Raw genomic sequence first — 22,866 nt, 5'->3', positions numbered from 1 at the left:
AGTTTATTTTGAGAGAGCGAGAGCACACACACAAGTGTGGGGAGGAGTAGAGAGGAGAGGAGAGAGAGAGAATTCCAAGCAGCCTCCATGCTGTCAGCTCAGAGTCCAACTTGGGGCTCAAACCCATGACCTTGGGATCATGACCTAAGCCAAAATTAAGAGTTGGATTCTTAACTGACTGAGCCACCCAGGTGCCCTGTTTCCCATTAGTTTTAAAATTTTTATTTGGACTCTAAATTTGTACTTTCCTTTTTTTTTCCATCCTCCCAACCAATTTAAAGTCTCAGGTTTTTCAAAAAGAAGCATTTAGTTTTCTAGTTGATATCCTGAAATCATGGCTAATTTCCTTCATTTAAGAATGAATCTCCACAGTTCTCAATACTTTCTTCACTTCTGCTGGATTTGTATAACCCAGTTCTGTGGCTGTGGCCCCTTCCAGGAGCCCTCAGCATTCTTTTTTTTTTAATTTAATTTAATTTTTTATTTCTGAGAGAGAGAGACAGCGTGAGCAGGGGAGGGTCAGAGAGAGAGGGAGACAGAATCTGAAACAGTCTCCAGGCTCTGAGCTAGCCGTCAGCACAGAGCCTGATGCGGGGCTCAAACCCACAAACCGTGAGATCATGACCTGAGCTGAAGTTGGACGCTTAACCGACTGAGCCACCCAGGCGCTCCGAGCCCTCAGCATTCTTCTGTCTGCTTTCCATCCTAGAAGCCTTGGGAGAAAGCCCCATCTTTCTCCTGTCTGCCTTCTGTGGACCAGAGGAAGTAATTACTTTAGTAATCCTTATTTTGTTTCTATAATAAGCAACAGCTTATTGAACTTCAGTATTGCCATACACCTTGTCAACCCTAAACATAAAGGGGTGGACAAAATAGGCATAATATGCATTCTTAAGTGATCCTTAGTGCTGTGCTAACAACTAAAGCCAATTAAGAGGAAAGAAAGTATTGGAGAGTTGGGGAAGATTTTTCTGTGGAAGATGAATGACTGGCTAGTGAAAATTTGTAGGAAGCACAGTCACATAAGAGGAACAACCACCATTGCAGAGGTTCTAAATCAAGAGCATATAGAGTTAGGCTATATAAACAGAAAACACACAAAATAAATGTGGTGGCTTAAGCAGGAGGGAGAGTGGTAGGAAATAACTTCTTATAAGGCCCACATAGGGCCATAGTTTAGGTTTAGAGAAAACAGTTTTTAAAAGTTTGCTAATATGAAAGAGGGTTTGTTTGTTTTTTCATATTACAGTTAATAAATATATTTCTGCTATAACTGTTACAAAATTTAAAAAAAATTTAATGTTTATTTACTTTCGAGAGAGTGTATGTGAGCAGGGGAAGGGCAGAGAGAGAGGGAGACACAGAATCTGAAGAAGGCTTCTGGCTCCAAGCTGTCAGCACAGAGCCTGCTGTGGGGCTCAAACTCACGAGCCATGAGATGATGACATAAGCTGAGGCTGGATACTTAACTGACTGAGCCACCTAGGCGCCCTATAAAAAGTTTTAATAAAAAATACCATTGTTGGCTTTTGTGACTTGTACTGAAGATAAAATGGCTGTGTATAAAGTTAACATTGTGCAGTATGTCTTATATATTTGCAGATATACGTATAGGTGGTCCAAATGAAATAACATTTTTAAAATGGTTTTGAAATTCCTTTGACAGAGAGAAGCCCATCTGGAAGTGCCTTTGGAAGTCAAGAAAATCTGAGGTGGAGAAAGGATATGACTCACTGGCGTCAAAACACTGAGAAGCTTGACAAGTAATATATTCTGTTTCATGTTATGATGGGCTTGATGGATTTCAAATGCAGGAGGAAGATGGCTGATTTTACTGTTGTTTTATGTATGTTAGGTATTCAAATCTTATACAACAAAATAGTTTAATTTTTTAATGTCTATTTATTTGTGAGCAGGGGAGGGGCAGAGAGAGAGAGAATGAGAATGAATCCCAAGCAGGCTCTGTGCTGACAGCCTCAATCCCATGAACCGTGAGATTATGACCTGAGCCAAAATCAAGAGTTGGACACTTAACTGAGACACCCAGGCACGCCAGTTATATTTAATGTTTAAATTTTAGATTAAAAAATATTTAGGGGGAAGAGTTCTTCATGTGGTATAGTAAAGCAAAATGGTTACCCATTTTGTTTCCCAACAATTGTTTCTAAAAATATGCCTTGGAAATACATTCTGCAACAATTTTTTAATGTATTTTGGGAGTATACTGAACTTCCTATTTCAGGGATCCAAGAATTAGAAAGCCAAGCTTTGTCCTCTTGGAGCTTAAAATATAATTAAGGAAAGACAAAACACTACAGGTCTTCTGTTCCTAGCATGGAGGTAAACTAGGTACACTAACTGACCCTACTGCCAGAAACAACTAAAAATGCACTTCCTAAGAGCTGTACCTAAAGAACTGTACCTTCAGTGTAAGGGACACTTCTTACTGCCCATGTAACCTCAGGTAAAATTGCTTAGCTTGAAACTTGGCCTTGAGTCAAGAGGCTAAAATTTTTGTCTTAATAATTTGTAACTGCAGTTTAGCCCTCAAGTAGCTTGACTGGCCCAGTAAACTTTGAGAATATGGTGACCTACTCATTCAGGTTTGCCTAGTACTATACCCAGTGTTAGCACTGAATGTTCATATCCCAGGGAATCCTTCAGTCCTGTCCTAAAGTAAAGCGGGCTGCTTGGTCATCCTACCTGAGGACCATCTTCAGACCAGGCTTTCAAAGATATTCACAGATAAACTTGCAGAAACACTAGTTCACAGATAGTGACCTCATAGACCATAGGAAACACTGCCTTGTGCAAGCCAGTAGAGTGAGAAATCACAGACTTGGTACCATATAGGTGAGAGTTTGGATTATCAGAAACTGTCTTAGTCTCTTCAGACTGCTATAACAAAATAGAACACAGTGAATTGCTTATAAACAACAGAACTTTATTTCTGACAATTCTGAAAGCCAGGAAGTCCAAGATCATGGCGCTATCAGTTTGATGTCTGGTGAAGGCCCCCGTCAGGGTTACAGCAAGAATGCCGTGGCTGTGTGGTGGAAGGGCAGGCAAACACCTTGGGTCTCTTTTATAAAGACACTAATCCCCATTCATGAGGGCTCTGCCCTGATGACCTAATTACCTTCCAAAGGCCCCACTTGCTAATACTGTCACCTTGGGCCTTTGATTGTCAACATAGGAATTTTGTGGTGACACAAATACTCAGACTGCAGCAGGTATTGAATACAATATAAATATTTTAAAATTTGCTTTGAGTATGTCCACTTCTCCTTGTCTCTTCAAGTCCATTTCTTTCATTATTTTTTCAGTTTTGTTTTGTTTTTTAGAAATCACAAAATGTAGAGGTGACAGGTGGCTCAGTGAGTTGAGCATCTGACTTTTTTGTTTGGTTCAGAGCATGATCTCACAGTTTGTGAGTTCGAGCCCCAAGTGGGGCTCTGTATTGACAGCATAGAGCCCGCTTGGGATTCTCTCTCCTCTCTCTGCCCCTTCTCTGCTGGCACACATATGTGCTTTCTCTCTCTCAAAATAAATAAACTTAAAAAAATCACAAAGCAGCCAGGTACTATAATATTAGTATATTGCTTTCTTTTGCATTTGTATAATGTGTTTTCTCTACATACCTTACTGCGTTTTAAGAAAGGCCTGTGTGTGTGTGTGTGGTGTTTTCCTGATTCTTTTTTTTTAAACCATCTTGTTATTGTCGTGTTTCTTCACAAAATCTTGCTGAAATTTTAAGTTTGAACATATATATATATATATATATATATATTTCCTAATTTAATTCTAACTATGTTGTATTTTCTCCTTTAATTTATAAAACATAAATTCATGAACTGTTCTAAGTGGCAGTAATAAAGATTCAGAGGTTTGAACAACCAGAGATTTTGAAAAGTTAGCATTTAATATGTTCTTGTACTTCCACCTTGATTTATGTGTTTGTTTTGTCTACAAACAAGTAGATTTAACTGTTAGTTTATATGTATATATATATGTAAACATTACATATACGTTTATATGGCTACTAAAATAAATGTCAATTTTACCTGTAAATCATATGTAGTATTCTTAATATTACTCTTTATATTTTTAATAAATACTAGTCTTTAAGAAAACTGCTTTATTGCATCAATTTGCTTTGTTTCTATTGAGTGATTCTGTATAGAGTTTAGGGGAAGAGTTAAATCACTTTCTATAGCAAAAGTTTTGTAGCAAAATTTTTTGTATTTTTGATACAAGAAATTAGATGACAATTTGGGAAAAAAAAGTAAGTACTTTTATCCTAAATAAATATATTGAAAATCCTTGAAACGGTAAGATGAACACTAAACATTTTGAGTATTGCTTTACATGAAGCACCCCTAAATACAAGCCCATATGGCACCACCTAGTGTCCGTACCATTCAGAATAAAACAGTGTGCTCCTGCGTTTGCCACATCTCTGAAAGCTCAACATTTATGTTTTCAGTGGTACTGTGGAACTACAATAGGATGAGAAAATCTGTACTGACATGGTTGACAAAATGTGGGGTAAAAAGAAAACACTTTATAATGTGTAAAATATTGTCTTTTATTCCCTTACAAATTTTTCTTTAAGGAAAATATTAACAAATGGTTCCAAGTTTTTTATTTCTATGTATCTTTAAGTCTTCTTTGAATTGTGGATCTATTGGCTCTTTTAAAAGGTAAATCTACTTACTTATAATATTTTCTATTAGGTCAAGAGCAGAGATTGAGCATGAAGCACTAATTGATGGAAATCTGGCTACTGAAGCAAACCTAATCATTTTGGATACATTAGAGATTGTTGTGCAGGTAAGAAAATAAACAAGAGGAATTAAAATTATAGATCTGGTAAATTGGGGTTGTGCAAAAAGAATTTATTAAGCCATAATTCATCTCTTTTTAAAATTCATCTATTTTTAAATTGCAGACAGTTTCTGTAACAGAATCCAAAGAGAGCATCCTTGGTGGGGTGCTTAAAGTCCTACTACATAGCATGGCCTGTAACCAAAGTGCGGTTTATCTGCAACACTGTTTCGCTACCCAGAGAGCCCTGGTTTCAAAGGTAGGTTATTTTTGTATCTGCAGGTCCAACTTTGCTTACTTTGCTTACTTTCTTTATATTGTCTTAAGATCCTTTAACACACTCCTTGGTTAATATAGTAAAAATTCTAATAATCACCTAAGACCAATGATTCTTTTCTGCCTCTCTTTTACTGCTTGCTCTTTCAGTTCTCTCTTATTTGGATCACGTTTAAACAGTTTGGAGTTTAAAAAAACTTTAGTTTAAAAAATACATACATACATACATACATACATTAGTTTTGGGGGTGCCTGAGTGGCTTAGTCAGTTAAGCGTCCAACTTCAGCTCAGGTCAGGATCTCGCAGTTTGTGAGTTCGAGCTCCACATCAGGCTTGTGCTGAGAGCTTGGAGCCTGAAGCCTGCTTCAGATTCTGTATCTCCCTCTCCCTCTCTCTCAAAAATAACAATGAAAAGAGGCTCCTGGATGGCTCAGTCGGTTAAGCATCCGACTTCGTCTCAGGTCTTGATCTCATAGTTCGTTGGTTTGAGTCCGGTGTCAGGCTCTGTGCTGACAGCTCAGAGCCTGGAGCCTGTTTCAAATTCTGTGTCTCCCTTTCTCTCTACCCCTCCCCCACTCATGCTCTGTCTCTCTCTGTCTCAAAAATAAATAAACTATTAAAAAATTAAAAAAAAAATAGTTTTGTTGTGGAGAAAAGACTGAAATTAATAACTGATTTAAAATATGGGGCTTTTCTTGTTTTCTCTTTATCTCCTTCTGTCTGTCCTTGATTTATTAAAGAATTTCAAGTATAAGTTCATTCCATTGACATTAACTTACCCCATAGATGGAAAAGGAGGTACTTCTGTTTGTTCAGCTACTTCAAATATTTATTTCCTATGTTGGTTTTCTGAACATAGGTATATTCTTAAATCTTGAAGGTATTTATTTCATTATAGTCATCTAATAATATGGAATGCGGAGCTGTTAAAGCTTTAACCAATGAAAATTACTTATCTACCATTTTCTAATAAAAACACATTCTAGGATTATTACACGTTGGTTACAATATTAAGTGTTTTGTGCATAGTGTCTCATCTCAGATAGTCTTACAATCCCATGTAGATTTATTCGTAGGCCCATTTTATGGATGAGACATTGTCCAACATTACACTATAGACTAATAAGTATTATTATCAGTATTCAATCCCAATCTGTCAATATTAGCCAATTAGCAAATATTGCTGAACTATTTTTTAAAACTGGGCTATACTAACACATCAAGTTCAGGCTATATTAATGTATCTCTGGAACTTTTATTGCATAAATTCAGTGTTGGTGTTTTTGGTTTTTGTTTTTGTTTGTGTTTTTACAGTTCCCTGAACTCTTGTTCGAAGAAGAAACGGAGCAGTGTGCTGACTTATGCCTCCGGCTTCTCCGACACTGTAGCAGCAGCATTAGTACAATACGGTCACACGCTAGTGCCTCGCTGTACCTACTTATGAGACAGAACTTTGAGATTGGGAACGTAAGTATTTTGCTCTGAATTCATAATGACATATAACTCCTGCAGATATCTTGTAAATGTGTTTTGGGGGGAACATGGAATTTTTTGTGTGTATTTTGAGACTAATGTTAGGCTGTCTTGATATTTCTCATTACGTGTATATCTTAAAAATCTGAATCTCCAATTTCGCTTCCCCTACTAATGATAACGTATAGTGGTACAAATTAGAATATAAATGTATCTTGATCTTTTGGAAAATTTAATTATTATCATTAAGTAAAAAGAAAATACAGATAAAGAAAATCAAAAGTTTAAATGTCTTGGTTTGGTATTTTATGATTATATACCAGTCTGAAGAATTCCATGCTTTCATTAAGGTGTTTTATTTTAACATATATTCATGTGTTGTATTTTTTTCTAATTTTGAGTCATGTTCAAGTCATTTATTTTTACTTATGTATGTATTTAAGGCCCGGGATTGTCCTTCAAGCACTTTTTTGGGTATCTCATTGATCCTAACGTACAGTTGTTCATATTCTTGTTTTGTAGGTATTTTTTTATTTCAATTTGTACTTTTTAAAAAATGTATTTTTAAGAGAGAGAGACAGACAGAGTGCAAGCAGGGGAGGAACAGCAAGAGAGGGAGACACAGAATCCAAAGCAGGCTCCAGGCTTTGAGCTATCAGCACAGAGCCTGATGCAGGGCTCGAACCCACCAACTGCAAGTTCATGACCTGAGTTGAAGTCAGATGCTTAACCCACTGAGTAACCCAGGCCAGTTTGTACTTTTCAGTGGAAGCGTTGACTGACCCTTTTATTATAAAGTTTCGATGTTAATTTTTAGTTTTATTGCAGTGTGATTATATAATGTAGACACTATGTCTCCTTTTTTGTGCTGTGGACATGAAATGTTACACAAGGATTTAAAAAGAAAGGGCTCTTTATTTCAGAGTACTGAGTTAAATATACCTTGTTAATTACATTATTCTATTTTTCTATACCCTTTTTTGGTTTTGGTCCAGTTGGACTGAGGAGATGATTTAAAGCCTACAAATGATTTATTTCTCTTCTATCTCTTATTTAGCAAGCTGATATTCATAACTGTTATATCTTTTTTGTTTGTTTGTTTAATCCTCTTATTTCACTAAATATTTTCCCTAGTTGTTTACTCAAGACAGTTCTTGGGAATAGTATTACTCACATTCTCAATTGTTTAATACTTTCTGTACTTGCAGGACAGCAAAGATGGCTATGAAATTTTTTGCCTAAGACTTTGAATTTAAAAAAAGGATGGTGGTGGGAAAGATCAGTAAAATGTGCCAGATAAAGAACACTTAATAGGAAAAAGAAAAAAAGATACTTGAATATCATCTTTTTCTGGCTTTACATATTGTTGTAGAGATATCTGAAGATAGCCTATTTTCTTCCCTTTTAAATAACTTTTCCCCTCTTGGCTGCTCAAGGGATTCTTTCTTTATATTTAAAATTAAATACCTGTTCTAGAATGGGTCTTGGTATTGACCAATATTTGTTAATTTTCTCAGCCAGATATCTACTTTCAATTTATTTTAGAATGTTTTCTTGAATATAAAATTGAATATTTTCTTCCAGGGTTTGGGATTTTTTTGCTGGGTACCGAGCATACATATGTTGGATCTGTTTTGCTTTACCTTTTTCTGTCATTTTCTCTTTTCATTTTTAACACTTTTAAATTTTCTTTTTATTGTGGTTCCTTTTCTCAGAATTTCTCTGTCCTGTAATCCCTTATGTGCTCTCTATGGCATCCTTTCTTTTACCAATTTTATCTTTTTCTTTTTCAAGTATTGTGAGCTCACATGTAAGCTCCTATTTTATGTTCTCTATTTCTGATTTTTGTTCTTTCCTTGAGTTTATTTCTTATTTATTCTGCCTTTTATTTATTTCTGTTTCCCCCTAAAGTTCATACGTTTTTATGGGAGAGAGAGAGAGAACGAGAAGAGCACACATGCATGCAAGTGGGTGAGAGGTGCAGATGGAGAAAGAATCTTAAGAAGGCATGGGGCTTGTTCCCTTGACCCTGGAATCATGACCTGAGCCAAAACCAGGAGTCCTACACTTAACCAACTGAGCCACCCATGCCCCCCCCCCATACATTTTTTAAGCTTATTTATTTATTTTGAGAGAGAGCGTGCACGCACATGGGAGGAGGAGGGGTCAGATGGGGAGGAGAAGAGAGAATCCCAGTCAGACTCCACCCTGTCAGTGCAGAGCCCAGGGCGGGGCCCAAGCTCATGAACCATGAGATCATGACCTGAGCCAAAGTCAAGAGTTAGGTGCTTAACCAACTGAGCCACCCAGGCACCGTTAATTCAGTTCTAATGTATGGCTTTGTTTTGTTTTTTTTACTCTGTTTGTAGCATATTATTCTTAGCAAAATTCTAAGTTTTATGTCGTATTTAAAGTTTTAAAATAAGATTTTCATATGGATATTTTATTTCTAAAAATATTACTTAGAACTATTTGGAATTTATTTTTTTTTTTTTACTTTTTCGTTTAGCAAGTAAAAGAAATATAAACTCTTTTCTTTTAAGCTTTTCTGTATTAAATGCTGACCTGACAATTTCTCTGTCACAGAACTTTGCTAGAGTTAAAATGCAGGTGACCATGTCACTGTCTTCTTTGGTGGGCACATCTCAAAATTTTAATGAGGAATTCTTAAGACGTTCTCTAAAGACTATATTGACGTATGCTGAAGAAGATCTGGAATTGAGAGAAACAACGTTTCCTGATCAGGTCAGAAACGCTACTTTCTAGATAATTAGTTGAAATAGGATTATAAATAGGCAGCTTCCAAACTGTTAAATAATTTTGCTTTTACTGAAGGAATCTATATTTTTCTTTCAAGCCACGTATCCTAGGCCATACAGAGTGCTGAATCTTTTGTTTCAATAAGCCATGCTTCCTTCTTGGAAAGGTTGATATCTTTGGTATGTAATTCTGTGAATTTATAACAAATGTAACAAATAGTAGACCGAATATAAACAAATAGAAAACTTTATGATGAAATATTATTCCTATTTCTTAATGAAACAGTAATTTGCCTTAAAAAGTAAAGTTTTTACAAACTCCATTTTAGAAGAATCCGAAACAAAGAAACATAGGAGAGAATATCCTTTTGTGTTTTCCACTTGAATCCTCTATATCCCTACGTGTTAGTTCTAGTTCTTGTGTCCAGGTGAGAAAATTGAAAGAAAAAAACAAAACCAAAAACAAAACCCAGCCAGCCGAGGAATTAGGATAAATTTAGTACCCTTCACTCATCGTACTCCAGCATGCCCGCATCCCTTAGAACTATATCAGTATCATATTATTTGTTTTGCAATCTTCAGATGTTTATCTAAAATATCTTCCAAACTAATGTGGTGACTGTGAATGAATGATAATTAAAGAATGTTTCTCATACAATTCTCTGCTTCAGGTTCAAGATTTGGTTTTCAATCTGCATATGATCCTTTCTGATACTGTTAAAATGAAGGAACACCAGGAGGATCCTGAAATGTTGATTGATCTCATGTACAGGTATCATTTGTTTGATTCATTTATTCCTTATATAATGGGTTTAAATTGGTAAAAGTTAAAAATAGGAATACCTTATAATCCAGCAATTGCACTAACAGGTATTTACCCAAGGATACAAAAATACTAATTTGAAGGGTTACATGCACCTCGATGCTTATAGCAACATTATCAACAATAGCCAAATTATGGAAAGAGCCCAAGTGTCCATTGACTGATGAATGAATAAAGAAGATGTGGCATATATACACAGTGGATATTACTCAGCCAGAAAAAGAACCATAAAACTATGGAGAATAAAAATGAACTGACAGTTACTAGAGGGATGGTGGGCAGGGAGATGGGTTAAATGGGTGATGGGCATTAAGGAGGGTACTGGTTGGGATGCATACTGGGTGTTGTATGTAAGTGATGAATCACTAAATTCTACTCCTGAAACTAATATTACACTGTATGATAACTAACTGGAATTTAAATAAAACCTTAAATAAATTGGTAAAACATACAGAAAACATTGGATAAAAAAATAAATATACCAGAATTACTTAAATCATTTTCTATTGGTAGATTGAAAAGTCAAAATGCACTTTTTCCACAGTTTTTTTTTTTTTTTAAATATTTTTATTTATTTCTAGGAGAGAGAGAGAGACAGCGTGAGCAGGGGAGGGTCAGAGAGAGAGGAAGTCACAGACTGAAACAGGCTCCAGGCTCTGAGCTGGCTGTCAGCACAGAGCCCGACGCGGGGCTCGAACCCACGAACAGCGAGATCATGACCTAAGCGAAAGTCGGACGCTTAACCGACTAAGCCACCCAGGCGCCCCATCCACTCTGTTTTTTCAGATCCCCTATGTCACTTCCGCTTCCGGGAACTAGGCATAATTGTTTAGTATATTTATTGATTATCAAAAATGAGGATTTTTAAAAATAATTGTGATACATATTTAATACCTTGGCATCGTGTGCCCTAGATTTCATGCAGAGGCCCAAGACCCATATTTTAAATGTAAAAATCAGTCCTTTAGGAAGAAAATATAGTGTATTAATGTTTTACCTTAACGTTGATTTTCCTGATTTTAAATATGATTGTGCTTATAACATAATACTTCTAGGAGCACGTTTTGAGAAATTTATAATTCCTATTTATATCTTGAAAGATGCAAGTAAAACTTTGCCATATGATCCTCTCTTTTTACAATTTTGGAGTTCTTTAAAGATGCAAGTAAAACAAATATTTTATTTAAAATAAATATGATGCAATGACACTATCTTACAAATCTTTTTTTTTCTTGATGACAAACTTTTTTATATTCCTTTAACGAACATGTAAATTCCCATAGCTTTCCCTTACTGACCATCTCTTTTTTTAGTCCCCCTACAAAAAAACCCTGCTATTAACTATTCCATGGGCCCACAGTTATTTCTTTAAGCATACTTAAAGACACTTTCACACCATTCGAAAACTTGTCATAGTAGGTTGTGTTCAATAACAGAAGCCTTTCTAGGTAAACCCTAAACAGTCTAAACTCTCTTCCAGCCTGTGAAGCAAATGCTAATTGAAAAGACTTTTTGCTCTAATTAGAATTGCCAAGGGCTACCAGACCTCTCCAGATCTGCGATTGACCTGGTTGCAGAACATGGCTGGCAAACACTCGGAACGCAGCAATCATGCTGAAGCGGCCCAGTGCCTCGTCCACTCCGCAGCCCTTGTTGCCGAGTATTTGAGCATGCTGGAGGACCGCAAATACCTTCCTGTGGGATGTGTAACGTTTCAGGTAGGAATCTGCCAGGTTGACATTAAATTGAGGTGTGTCCTTTTGTAGTTTTAACTTTTTTCACTGGTGTTAAGATTCATTCAGCTTATAAGGAAAGCCTAAAGACTGAAGGTAATGCTTCATAAGATAAATTTCTGTTCTCTATCACTGTCATGAATACATTTTTTTTTTCTATTGGCTTTTTTTTTTACAGTTTATTGTCAAATTAGTTTCCAGTGAATACATTTTAAAAGAGTATTTTGTGTTAATGTTCTTTTCCTCATTTTTTTAACTTCTAAATATCAGTGCTAAGTATATTTATTCTCTTTTCCTATACTGCTGTGGGCTTGATAGCATCTATGAAATGTACCCAAAATGCTGAGAATCAGAATACAGTAGAAACTCAATTGGCTTTTACTTAATACATCAGATAACCCAACATTCTCCAATCCCTGTGTAAAATGTGCAGATACCATGGCTCAGAGATGATAGTTTACTCCCTAGTAGTGTTACAGACCCCTGACCTACTAGTTGAAATCTTTGCTTACCAGCAGTCAGTTATGCTTTCCCTGCTTTTTTCAAAACCTGTTGATGCCAGATTTGGAAAATTACAAAATTTAATTAAATGTTATGTCCTCTGGTGAAATCTGAATGCAGAAAGAAAGTCAGTCATTGTTTCTCTGAAAACTAAGTTAAATGTTTTGCAAAAACTTGATAAAAGTGAGTCTACAAAACAGTTGCTGTTGAATTAATTTTGGACCAACTACAAAGGATAGGGGAGAAATCTAGAAATCTAGGATAATTTGATAACCTTCTAGGTTCCAGGTTTTTACTCGGAAGAAACCAGAACTGGAAATCTTTTTACTTGTTTTTTAGAGAGAGAGAGGGAGAGTGTGAGTAGGGGAGAGGGGCAAGGGGAAAGAAAGGGGAAGAGAAAGAGAGAATCTTAAACAGGCTCCACACTCAGCATGGCATCTGGAACAGAGCTTGATCCCACAGCCTTGAGATCATGAGCTGAGCCAAAATCAAGAGTTGGATGCTCAACTGACCAAGCCACCCAAGCACCCCCAGAGCTAGAAATATTAAATGAAGGTTGCATTATTGCTAGTCAAGAGAGATTACATGGAAATCTGATTTTGAGACCCATCCACAAAGAGAAGGCCTGCAGTCTACTTCAAAAGATGTCCAAAAAAATGTCAAATGAGTCTATCTGCTGTAAATGTTTAGGTTAAAATATTTAAGGTAGTATGTATTATTTCTTTTTTGGAAATAATGGCTGATCCCAATCTCAGTGGGTAAGAGTTTTACCTGAGTTTTTTCATTAACTCAGTGTTTGTTAAACAAGCCAAGACATCATTTCATACCTTAATTTTCCTCTTGGGAGTTTTGACAAGATCATTGAAGTTAAAAATAGAGACCGTTTAAGTCTCTTGAGATGTCTTCTATCATATCACTGTTTTCCTTAGCCCATGATTTTTCTTAATTTTCTTTGTCACAACTTTTATTAATGGAAAAGTTACCTAACAATAGTGGTACCATTTGATTGTCACATTCAAAATAGAGAAGGATTTTGGAAATTTGTCTTTTATCTTTGCGTGACTACCTATCCCCTTTTAAAACTTAAACAGCTATTTATATATCATTTTCAATTACTTCTTCACGTACATCTTTCATGCTAAGAAGTTCTGTATCTAAAGTCATTTCAACTTTTTCCCCCAGAACATTTCATCTAATGTTTTAGAAGAATCTGCAGTCTCAGATGACGTGGTATCCCCAGATGAAGAAGGTATCTGCTCTGGAAAGTACTTTACTGAGTCAGGACTCGTGGGATTACTGGAACAAGCAGCTGCTTCTTTCTCTATGGTAGATGACTCCTGTTCATTCTCTTTCCCCAGATACATACCTCTGAATTATTAATGACATGTACTCTCTGCCTATGACTCTGCTTTTCCTTTATGCTAGTTTTCTCCAAGAACCTTAAGAACTGTCTAAGAACAGATTTTCTCTGTAGATTCATCATTGCTTACTCTTTTTATCTATGTCATCATTTCCTCCAGTATTTTCTGTTTGCTTATTTATGAACCATCACTTAATCTGCAACAGATTTTTTTTTTTTTGGTTTATAAATCTTTTACCGCCATACACTTTCTAAAACCTTAAAATTAAAGAACAGAACAAAACAGAAAACCTCTGGATGATTCCAGTTCCTGTTCGACTAGACTAACATGGCTCTAGCTATAGAGCGGGTCTATTGAATTAAAGGAAGAATCTTCTTTTGAGCATGTTAGATGTTGCCCTGGTGCTCAGGAAAATTATAGCCACTCATCTCATGGGTTGCATAGTGACCCCTATTAGGTAGGTGTTAGAGGCCTGGAGCTTACTTATCAGGACCTTTATGAATTATGTCCTTGTTCCCTTGCCTGACCTACTGTACTATGCTATAACTGCAGCCCTTTTCCCTCCCTATCTGTATGTGAAGAATTGAAGCAGTCTGATCAAAGGTGGGCTGATTATTAGAGAAGGGAAGGATAGCTAGCCAAATCCCTGCTTACTTTCTTTTATTAAAAATTTTTTTAAATATTTATTTGAGAGGGAGAGAGACAGAGAGAGAGTATGCAAATGGGGAAAGGTCAGAGAGAGAGGGAAAGAGAAAATCCCAACCATGCTCTGCACTGTCAGCACAGAGCCCAATGCGGGGCTTCATTTCACAAACTGTGAAATCATGACCTGAGCCAAAATCAACAGTCAGATGCTTAACTGACTGAGCCACCAGGTACCCCAGGACTTTTTCTGACATTTCTGCTGAGTATTTAGTATCCCAGCACCATGGCTTAGGAGCCTGTGAAGTTCATGTTAGGGTAAGAGGGAGACAGCGTAATATGCATTGCTGCTCTTCTTCACCATTGGGAATTGGTTATTCTCCCGGCCTTAACCCTACTGTGCAATGTGTTAGTTAAAGGCATCGATTTAGAAGGCATACAGCCAGAATTCAAATCCTGGCTCCGCTACCTTAGTAGTTAAATCACTTCAGGTACAAATTATTCAACCTATCAGTGATTCACTTTTCTTACCCATTAAATGCATCTAATAATAGAATAGGACCTATCACAAAGGAATGTTGTTAGGATTAAATGAGTTAATATATGTAAAGTGCTTATCACAGTGTCTGGCTCCAAATAAGTATTACTGTTTGCCATTATCATCTTCTTCATCATTATTGATGCTTAGAATGAGTTTACATCAATATAATTATTCAGAGACTCTAAGAATTGGGTGATTGACCATTGTAAAATTTCCTGTCTGAGACACTCAGCTGTCCTGATTGCTCCCCTGGATCCGTGATCTTTGAGTTTCATTTTATGTAATCTGAACTTTCAGGGAAAATTTTTTTTTCCTGTTAATGGAATATTTTAATAAATACACTGTGTGTATGTGTGTGATTTTAATAATTCATAGTAGTGCAGAGGCCTATATTAAAGAAGTTCTTTTGTAATAGCATATAATTATGAAATTTACTGTTTTTTCAGCGAATCCATTTAATCTTAATTATAATAATTACTGGGGCATTTTGGCTACACTATATTTATTTCACTATTACAGTTACATGATTGCTTAAATTCTTGTGAACTTTTACTGGAAAATATCAGAACCATATGTTTATTTCCTTGGGAAAATATGTTTGCTGATTTGTGTGGTAAGAGAAATTCAGTGGCTCTTGGAAAACATCTCTTTTCTTCCTTCACTATAGCCACTAATTCATTATTAAGGGCAAGAAAACAGAATAGCAGTACAAACACATTTTGTCCGTCACTTTGATTATAGGCAGAGCAATCCTTGGCTAACCGCCCCCTAGTGGAATAAAATCTGGTAGCTCAAAACTTTCTTATATTTTGTGAAAGATAATTAATTCATTTTTTTCCCCACCAGATATTTCCAGTAAGATTTCCTATGCCAATTTAGTATTTTAGAAATGTAAATAGTTTTAGTTTGCTAGGAGGCCACAAGTTATCTGATATCTGTGACCAGTGTAATAATTAAGAATTAGATTTCTTTTATTCCTGTGCTCAGAATTCTGCAGTAGTTTATATGCATGTGTAAGTACCCACACATACATACTAGTGAAGTAATTACTGAGTACATAGCAGTCTGTTCAATTTAAATTAAATAGAAATTTAAGTCTGCATATAGGGGTGTGTGTGTATTTAACATATGTTAAATATGTGTATTTAATATGTGTAAATATATGTATGTGTGTATTTAACATATGTTAAATACACACATACCTGTCCATCCGTCTAGAGGAATCACTACTTTGTGCAAAATTCTTTTATTAAGATATAATAAAATTAAACATTAGTAGTGTTTATTTTTTATGTCCTATTGGGAAAGTTTTAGTAGTATTGCGTTAGTAGAAATATTGTGAATTCATAAATTGTAATTATTTACTTTCATATCGATGTAACAAAATAATATAACATTATTTTTATAGGCTGGCATGTATGAAGCAGTCAATGAGGTTTACAAAGTACTTATTCCTATTCATGAAGCTAATCGGGATGCAAAGAAACTATCCACAATTCATGGTAAACTTCAAGAAGCATTCAGCAAAATTGTTCATCAGGTAATGACTGCAATTCTAACTTCAGTGTAAATGGAGAAAACTGTCTAAAAGCATTAGTGTTGCTTTGTACTGATGACAAACTAGATCCAATGAAATGACCATTTTAATCAGGTTATAAATGAACAATGTCAAAATTATGGTTCATGGCCAGAGCAAACTCATTAACAAAAAATGAATTTACTTAGAGTGGATTATGACCATCATAAATTTTCTACATAGTTTTTTTTCTTCATTTTTAAAAAATAATTAGTAGTTGGCAATTTTTTTTAAAGCATGAGTTCTTTTTTGCTTCACAGTATGGGTTAAAATTATAAATCCGATTTTTATGTGGATTTCTTTTGCTGCCAAAAATTTTTTTATATTTAAGTTAGTTTTTTATTAAATGATATTAAAGTTCAATAAACTATTGTTAATGTTTTCAACTGTAACTGTTTTTCCTAGATGTTCCATTCAGTCATCCTTTAATATATTTCTAACATGAAAATAGTATTTAGTGAAAATAATGAATAAAACGGTTGTCTTACATTTATTCAATTATAATAGTATGTTTTTTAGTACTTGTTTATAGTTCATGGAATCCACATATTATCACCAAAAATAAAATCAGCATAAACTTGGCTTAAAAAATGTAGTCAACTATTAGCAATTGATTTCCCTGAAGCTCAATTCTGGGCTCTGTTAAAATACTCTGAAATACCTTGTTGAGCCTCCTCCTTTCCCATATTTCTATTCCCTTCCCTGGACTACCTGTGCTGTTATCTGCTACTACCATCATCTGAGAAGGTAGTGGAGTATTGATTATCCACGTTTGTAGTCAATACTAGTCCTGCTGTACTTTCTGTCGGCTTGACCTCTTTCTTGCCATGGACTAAGCTGTTCTAGATGAATTGATATCATCTGAACAACTTTAATAGTCTTAAAACAGGGCTGCTATACTGTTAAGCCACTATTTTATTATCATCTACTAAAATATTGAAGTTGCAAGAGATTTATTAGGATTCATAATGTTAACAGGTGGGTCTTTTTATAGTCAGTTGTACATATTCTGTCAAAGGAGCCTCATCCCAGCTTCTAGAGCTGTAAAGTGCAAATTACATGACAGATCTGGAACACCTGGAGCTAGTAGTTTGCAAGAAATTTTCATCCATTTGTATCATAAGCATTTGAGCAACATTGTGATTTCTATTCCAGTTTACCCTGGGTAGTTGAGCAAAGCACAGCTCCCTTTAGTCAGAGATCTAATTCAGACACATTCATGGAAAAGCAGCTGCCTCTTTTTCACCAAAATGTGTACTTTCCCTTATTAGAGTTTTTAAAAGATGAAATTTTAACTACTAGGTTTTGAACAAGCAGTTTATAAAATTATCACAGATCTTAAGTAAAAGAATATGGTATTTAAAGTATCCTGCTGTCTTCTGTTCGCAGAGAAGTATTTATGGTATATGGTATCTTACACTGCTGAAGTTCCTTTGGCCTTTTTTTATTCTTTTAAAACAGTTTTTTTTATGACTTGCCCTTTTTTACTTTTTATTATACAGAGTACTGGCTGGGAGGTAGGTAATGTTTTAGTTAGTTAAAGACACTAATAGATTGATTTGATCAGACTTCTTATGCCAATGCTTTGCCCACATGTGCTAGCTGTGGGCATTCTGTTGCTATCTGCTATCAACTGAATTCATTAACCAAAGAAATTTTGTTAAAATACTGTAAGTTATTTTAAGCAATTTATTAAGAGGTTGCAGGCAGTGCATGGAAATTCATATGTTACACTAATGAGATTCTTTGGTAAATGAGCCACTTTGTCATCACTTTAGTTTGTTTTTATCCTTTGAAGCATTTTCTTTCATCAACATTTACACACAGATTTCTTTTTTTAACCATACTGTTTCACCTCATTTTACAGAGGTCGATTTATGTGTTATTGCTCAGAGGTGTAACTAAAAAATACCATATTTCATCTGATCAAAGACGCCATCAATTATGACATACCATTATTTTATATGCCTTTAAGAAAGAAGAAAAAAAAGTGTTAAAGCACAACAACAGCCTATCAGTGGAAAGATGAATGCTAACTACAGAGTTATTAAAATGTGGGCCCCAGAAAACCTGCATCTTAGAATTGATGAAATAATGTGTTGATTTGATCTTGAATCACTTCACCTTAAGTAGAAGTAGAGGAAAGAAATTCAGTCATTTAAATTTTGTTGGTGTAAGGGATAAAGTGACTGAGAGAACATGGAATTTACTTTGACCTCCTGTACTGACAGTTTTATAATTTGTGTTTAATGAAGACTACATATGCTTCCTTTTATTTGGTAGGTAGGCTTGTGAAAAGTTCTATGTGAATCAGATTTTACCTGAAAAAAGTCAAGAAGAATTGATTACTGTTGTTTTAAATCTTTTTGGGAAGGAAAGAATTCTTTAAACTGTGCCATAGTTTATGTTGACGAGGTAAAGCAAGGTATTAATAAATCAGGTTTATTTTAAGCGAGGTATATTTGTACAGTTGTCTGCTTTGCCTCTCACTTTGAAGTCAGATTTATGTTGGTTCAACAGTGTAGGCTTTCTCTGGTTTTGTACTACAATTCTTATCTGGGGACCCAAATAGAAAGCCTTAGGAAAATGTTACTCTATGTCTCTTTCATTTCCAAATTAGTCCCCACCTTTAGCTTTTCTTCAGTGAAGCCAGTACTTTTATATCTGCCTTAATTCTCCAGATTAAATGCATATGATCTTATTAATATCTAATATATTATTCCTCATTTTCGTGGCTCAGTGAAGAGATCTAGAAAGAGACTTGCCATGGTTAATCTATGAGTGGTAAAGTTCCTTAGGGATTTCCTAACTTGAAATGAAATTAGCTGAAAAGTAGGCATGAAAAAATACCTGTTGAAACCTCTGAGCAGTTTATTACTAGTCTGCTTGATGCTAAATCGACCCCTGAAAGGTATAATTTTCACTGGTTATGACATTAATACCATTCTGTCATCATGTTTATTGCATGGTAAAAGTCACACAGATTTTTTCTTTTGTTTATATTCTTGTCACTGCCTTTCACTGGACTTTTAGCTTTGTAGCTTCTAAAATTGTTGCACGTTTGTTTTTTGCATTTCCCTTGTAAAACTTAAATGGATGCTTGCATTTTAAAAATGTGTTTGCTGCCATTTGCTGCTTATTTGTTTTGAAATTTCCCTAATTAAAATGCTTTCTGTTTTCTCTTCTCTCTTGCCCCTGGTTGCTGACCCTACTCCCTACTTTTACTATTGTCTATTGTGGTAAGTTCCTATCTTGTGAATATTTTTCTTTTTGACTCTGGGGAAACTTCAGTAATTTCATTTTTTTCTAAAAGCTGTGTTTCCTAGCTAATATCCTAGTATTCTCAAAGAACTCTCACTGGTTTAATATCCAGTAACGAAAACTTATACATTATAGAAAGGCTCTTTGAATTTATAACTCACTACCTGACTGACCTATAGCCCACTTACCTGGGCTTATATATTAGCAGTGTGTTTCATTTTTCATTATGCTTTTTAATTTGGTACAAATTATTTGAGTTGGCAAAGCTTTTGAGGGGTGTGTGTGTGTGTGTGTGTGTGTGTAAAAGATAAATCTAAAACTTGACACTTAGCAGTTGGTAAAGTGTTTACCATGCAAAATAACAAATCATGAATCCTTCATAAATCATGGTGGCTGCTGTCTGCTCTGGCAGTTTCAGTACCTTAAAGGCTATTTAGTACTCACCTTTTCCCAAACGCATTTATTTCTCTTAAAATAATAGGAAATAAAGTGTTTCTTAATCATTTATTTCTTATGATTGCACTTTAAAAATATTTTTAGAAAAAGAAATCTTGAATTTCTCTATGGAAATTTTTATGCTGATTTCATATTTTCTGTGTGTGCTTCATTTCTAAAAGATCCATTTATCCATATATGCAACAGTGATCAATTTCAGAAGTAGATTAATGCAAATTTGGATTTTTCAGAATAATCAATCCCTAAACATTGAGTATAGTCATAGACACTTTTCCTTATTTATTTATTTAAATAATTTAATTTTTATTTAATATTTAATAATTTAATAAACTTTCTTTTTGAGAGAGAGAGAGACAGAGCATTAGAGGGGGAGAGGCAGAGAGAGAGAGAGAGACAGAGTCCAAAGCAGCTGTCCACACACAGCCTGACGTGGGGCTTGAACCCACGAACATTAGATCATGACCTGAGCTGAAGTTGGACACTAAACTGACTGAGCTACCCAAGTGCCCCTTCATTTTTTTTTTTAAGATAGCACCATTTTTCTCTAAATATTACCACCCTAGTAGGTATATCTTAAATTCTCCAGAAAGGCTAGAGAAAGTTGGCTTTTTACCTTTTGAAGCTAAAGTCTTTCTGCTGGACTACTAAAGAAAACTGGGGCACCCTAGCTTTTGAGATCGAAGCATGCAAAAAGGCTGTGTCTTACCTCTTGTCATTTGTCTGGATGGACATGAATATGAGGTGGTGTTTTGGTTTTTATATGCTCAGAAATACTGGCCATAGTTCTGGTGAGGTGGTTTCTGTTGCATTTTTATATACTTTGCTCCATGCTAAAGCCAAGTGAGATAAACTAACTCATCTAAGCAAGTAAAGGTAGAGCAGAATTGGAAACAGCAATATAATGAAGGTGGGGGTAGTCTCTGAAAGAAGGGAATGAAAAAAAAATTCCAAGAGCATAGTTTTTACCTCAGGAATGTTAAGTCAGATATAAAGAAGGTTAAGGAAAACATAATAGGTGGGAAGAATCTTATCTCCAGGAGGAGATACTTTTTGGGTAGTTAGTGACTCCTTGATAATTGGTACAGACCCATGACTGAGCACCTGACAATGCTGTACTGCTGATTGTGCTCTGCCCTTATGCTGCTTTTCAGGAGGAAAAGAAAGATATGGACAGCAAACATGTACTATGTAGATGATATTAGATGTGATTTCTTTTTCCTGGATTGGCCATGTAATGGTAAAAAAAAAAACTGAACTCTGATAAGAAATGTAGTAGGACATATCTTAGAAGAGTATGTTTGATAGGTGAACCACCAACCTGGTTATCATATTAAAGTATGGAAGGAAAGAAATGCAAGCATGCAAAAACAACTACAGTAGAGGACAGTGTTGTAACATAGAGACAGACAAACCATAGGATGGGAGGTACCCAGTAATTCTCAAAAGGCTTACTTGAGGAAATTCTCAGAAATTCTAAAGGAAAACATTGGAGAAGTGGGAGATGGCTCAGAGATTATACTTATGTCCTAGTGTTTGTATGTCAGCCTATAGGATATAGGGACTTTTATAGCTTTTGTTTTGTTTTGTTTTGTTTTTATTTTTGAGAGAGAGAGGCACAGAGTACAAGCAGGGGAGGGGCAGAGAAAGGAGACACAGAATCTGAGCTGTCAGCACAGAGCCCAACCCAGGACTCAAACCCACAAATGGTGAGATGACCTGAGCCAAAGTTGGACACCCAACCAACTGAGTCACCCAGGCGCCCCTGAGATTTTTATGCCTTAATTAAGAACTTGGACTTCAGGTGTCAAATATATTGGTATTTAACTCCCAGTTCCAACACTGAATAACAGTTTGACCTCGGGCAAATTACTTTTCCTCATCTATAAAATGGGAGTGAAAAAAATGATATCTATCTCATAGTTGTGATAAGAATTAACAGTGATGTATGTAAAGGGGGATGGCCAGTGTCTAGCACATGGTAAATATTTTAAAAATATTAGAGATCGGGGCGCCTGGGTGGCTCAGTCAGTTGAGCATCTGACTTCGGCTCAGGTCATGATCTTGCGGTTCGTGGGTTCGAGCCCCGCGTCGGGCTCTGTGCTGACAGCTAGCTCAGAGCCTGGAGCCTGTTTCGGATTCTGTGCCTCCCTCTCTCGCATCCTCCCCTGCTCATGCTGTCTCTATCTCTCTCTCAAAAATAAATAAAAATATGTTTAAAAAAATATTAGAGATCATTTTTATTGTTACTATAACATCGTCAACATCATCACTGCTACTTGAAATCTTAACACAATTTGGGTAATGACATCTAAGGTGTATGTTCCCAAGTTGACATCTATGTCTAAATAAACTGATGAAAGTGTTTGTATTCTATAAGAGGAATAGAAGAGTAATAGAAGAGGAGGGAGGGAGATTACCACTGTATGAAATAGTGATGTGCTTATCTGGAAATCAATTACCTTGAAGGAAGCCTAGTAGAAAACAGTTGCATGAGGATAAAAAAAATTTTAGTAGCGATATCATTGTAGAAATAGACAGCCAGCTCAATAGAATGTTCTTGTTAAATAAAGATAACAAAAAAGATTTGAAATTCATTTGTCATAAGACATTTCAGCCATTAGAGACATGTATAGATG

At 35.5% G+C, this 22,866-nt stretch overlaps 1 protein-coding gene across 2 annotated transcripts in view; it reads left to right on the top strand.

Moving 5' to 3' along the window:
• The window catches only part of DOCK7 (dedicator of cytokinesis 7), a 212,361-nt gene that overhangs the window by 168,824 nt on the left and 20,671 nt on the right, over positions 1–22,866 (top strand). Inside the window, exons 33-42 of one of the 2 annotated variants that reach the window (XM_077768100.1) lie at positions 1,667–1,763; positions 4,737–4,833; positions 4,952–5,086; positions 6,419–6,571; positions 9,164–9,322; positions 10,008–10,108; positions 11,685–11,877; positions 13,576–13,719; positions 16,346–16,477; positions 18,016–18,030. In XM_077768100.1, coding sequence (XP_077624226.1) covers positions 1,667–1,763; positions 4,737–4,833; positions 4,952–5,086; positions 6,419–6,571; positions 9,164–9,322; positions 10,008–10,108; positions 11,685–11,877; positions 13,576–13,719; positions 16,346–16,477; positions 18,016–18,030 — 1,226 coding nt within the window. The remainder of the gene's footprint in view (positions 1–1,666; positions 1,764–4,736; positions 4,834–4,951; positions 5,087–6,418; positions 6,572–9,163; positions 9,323–10,007; positions 10,109–11,684; positions 11,878–13,575; positions 13,720–16,345; positions 16,478–18,015; positions 18,031–22,866) is intronic. The other variant, XM_077768102.1, reaches the window with a different exon arrangement.

The sequence above is a fragment of the Crocuta crocuta genome, unplaced genomic scaffold (genome assembly GCF_008692635.1).
Source record: "Crocuta crocuta isolate KB4526 unplaced genomic scaffold, BGI_CrCroc_1.0 scaffold85, whole genome shotgun sequence".
In the NCBI taxonomy this organism is placed as follows: domain Eukaryota; kingdom Metazoa; phylum Chordata; class Mammalia; order Carnivora; family Hyaenidae; genus Crocuta; species Crocuta crocuta.
Note: the sequence above shows the minus strand (reverse complement) of the source record. Positions and strands in the feature narration are given on the sequence as shown.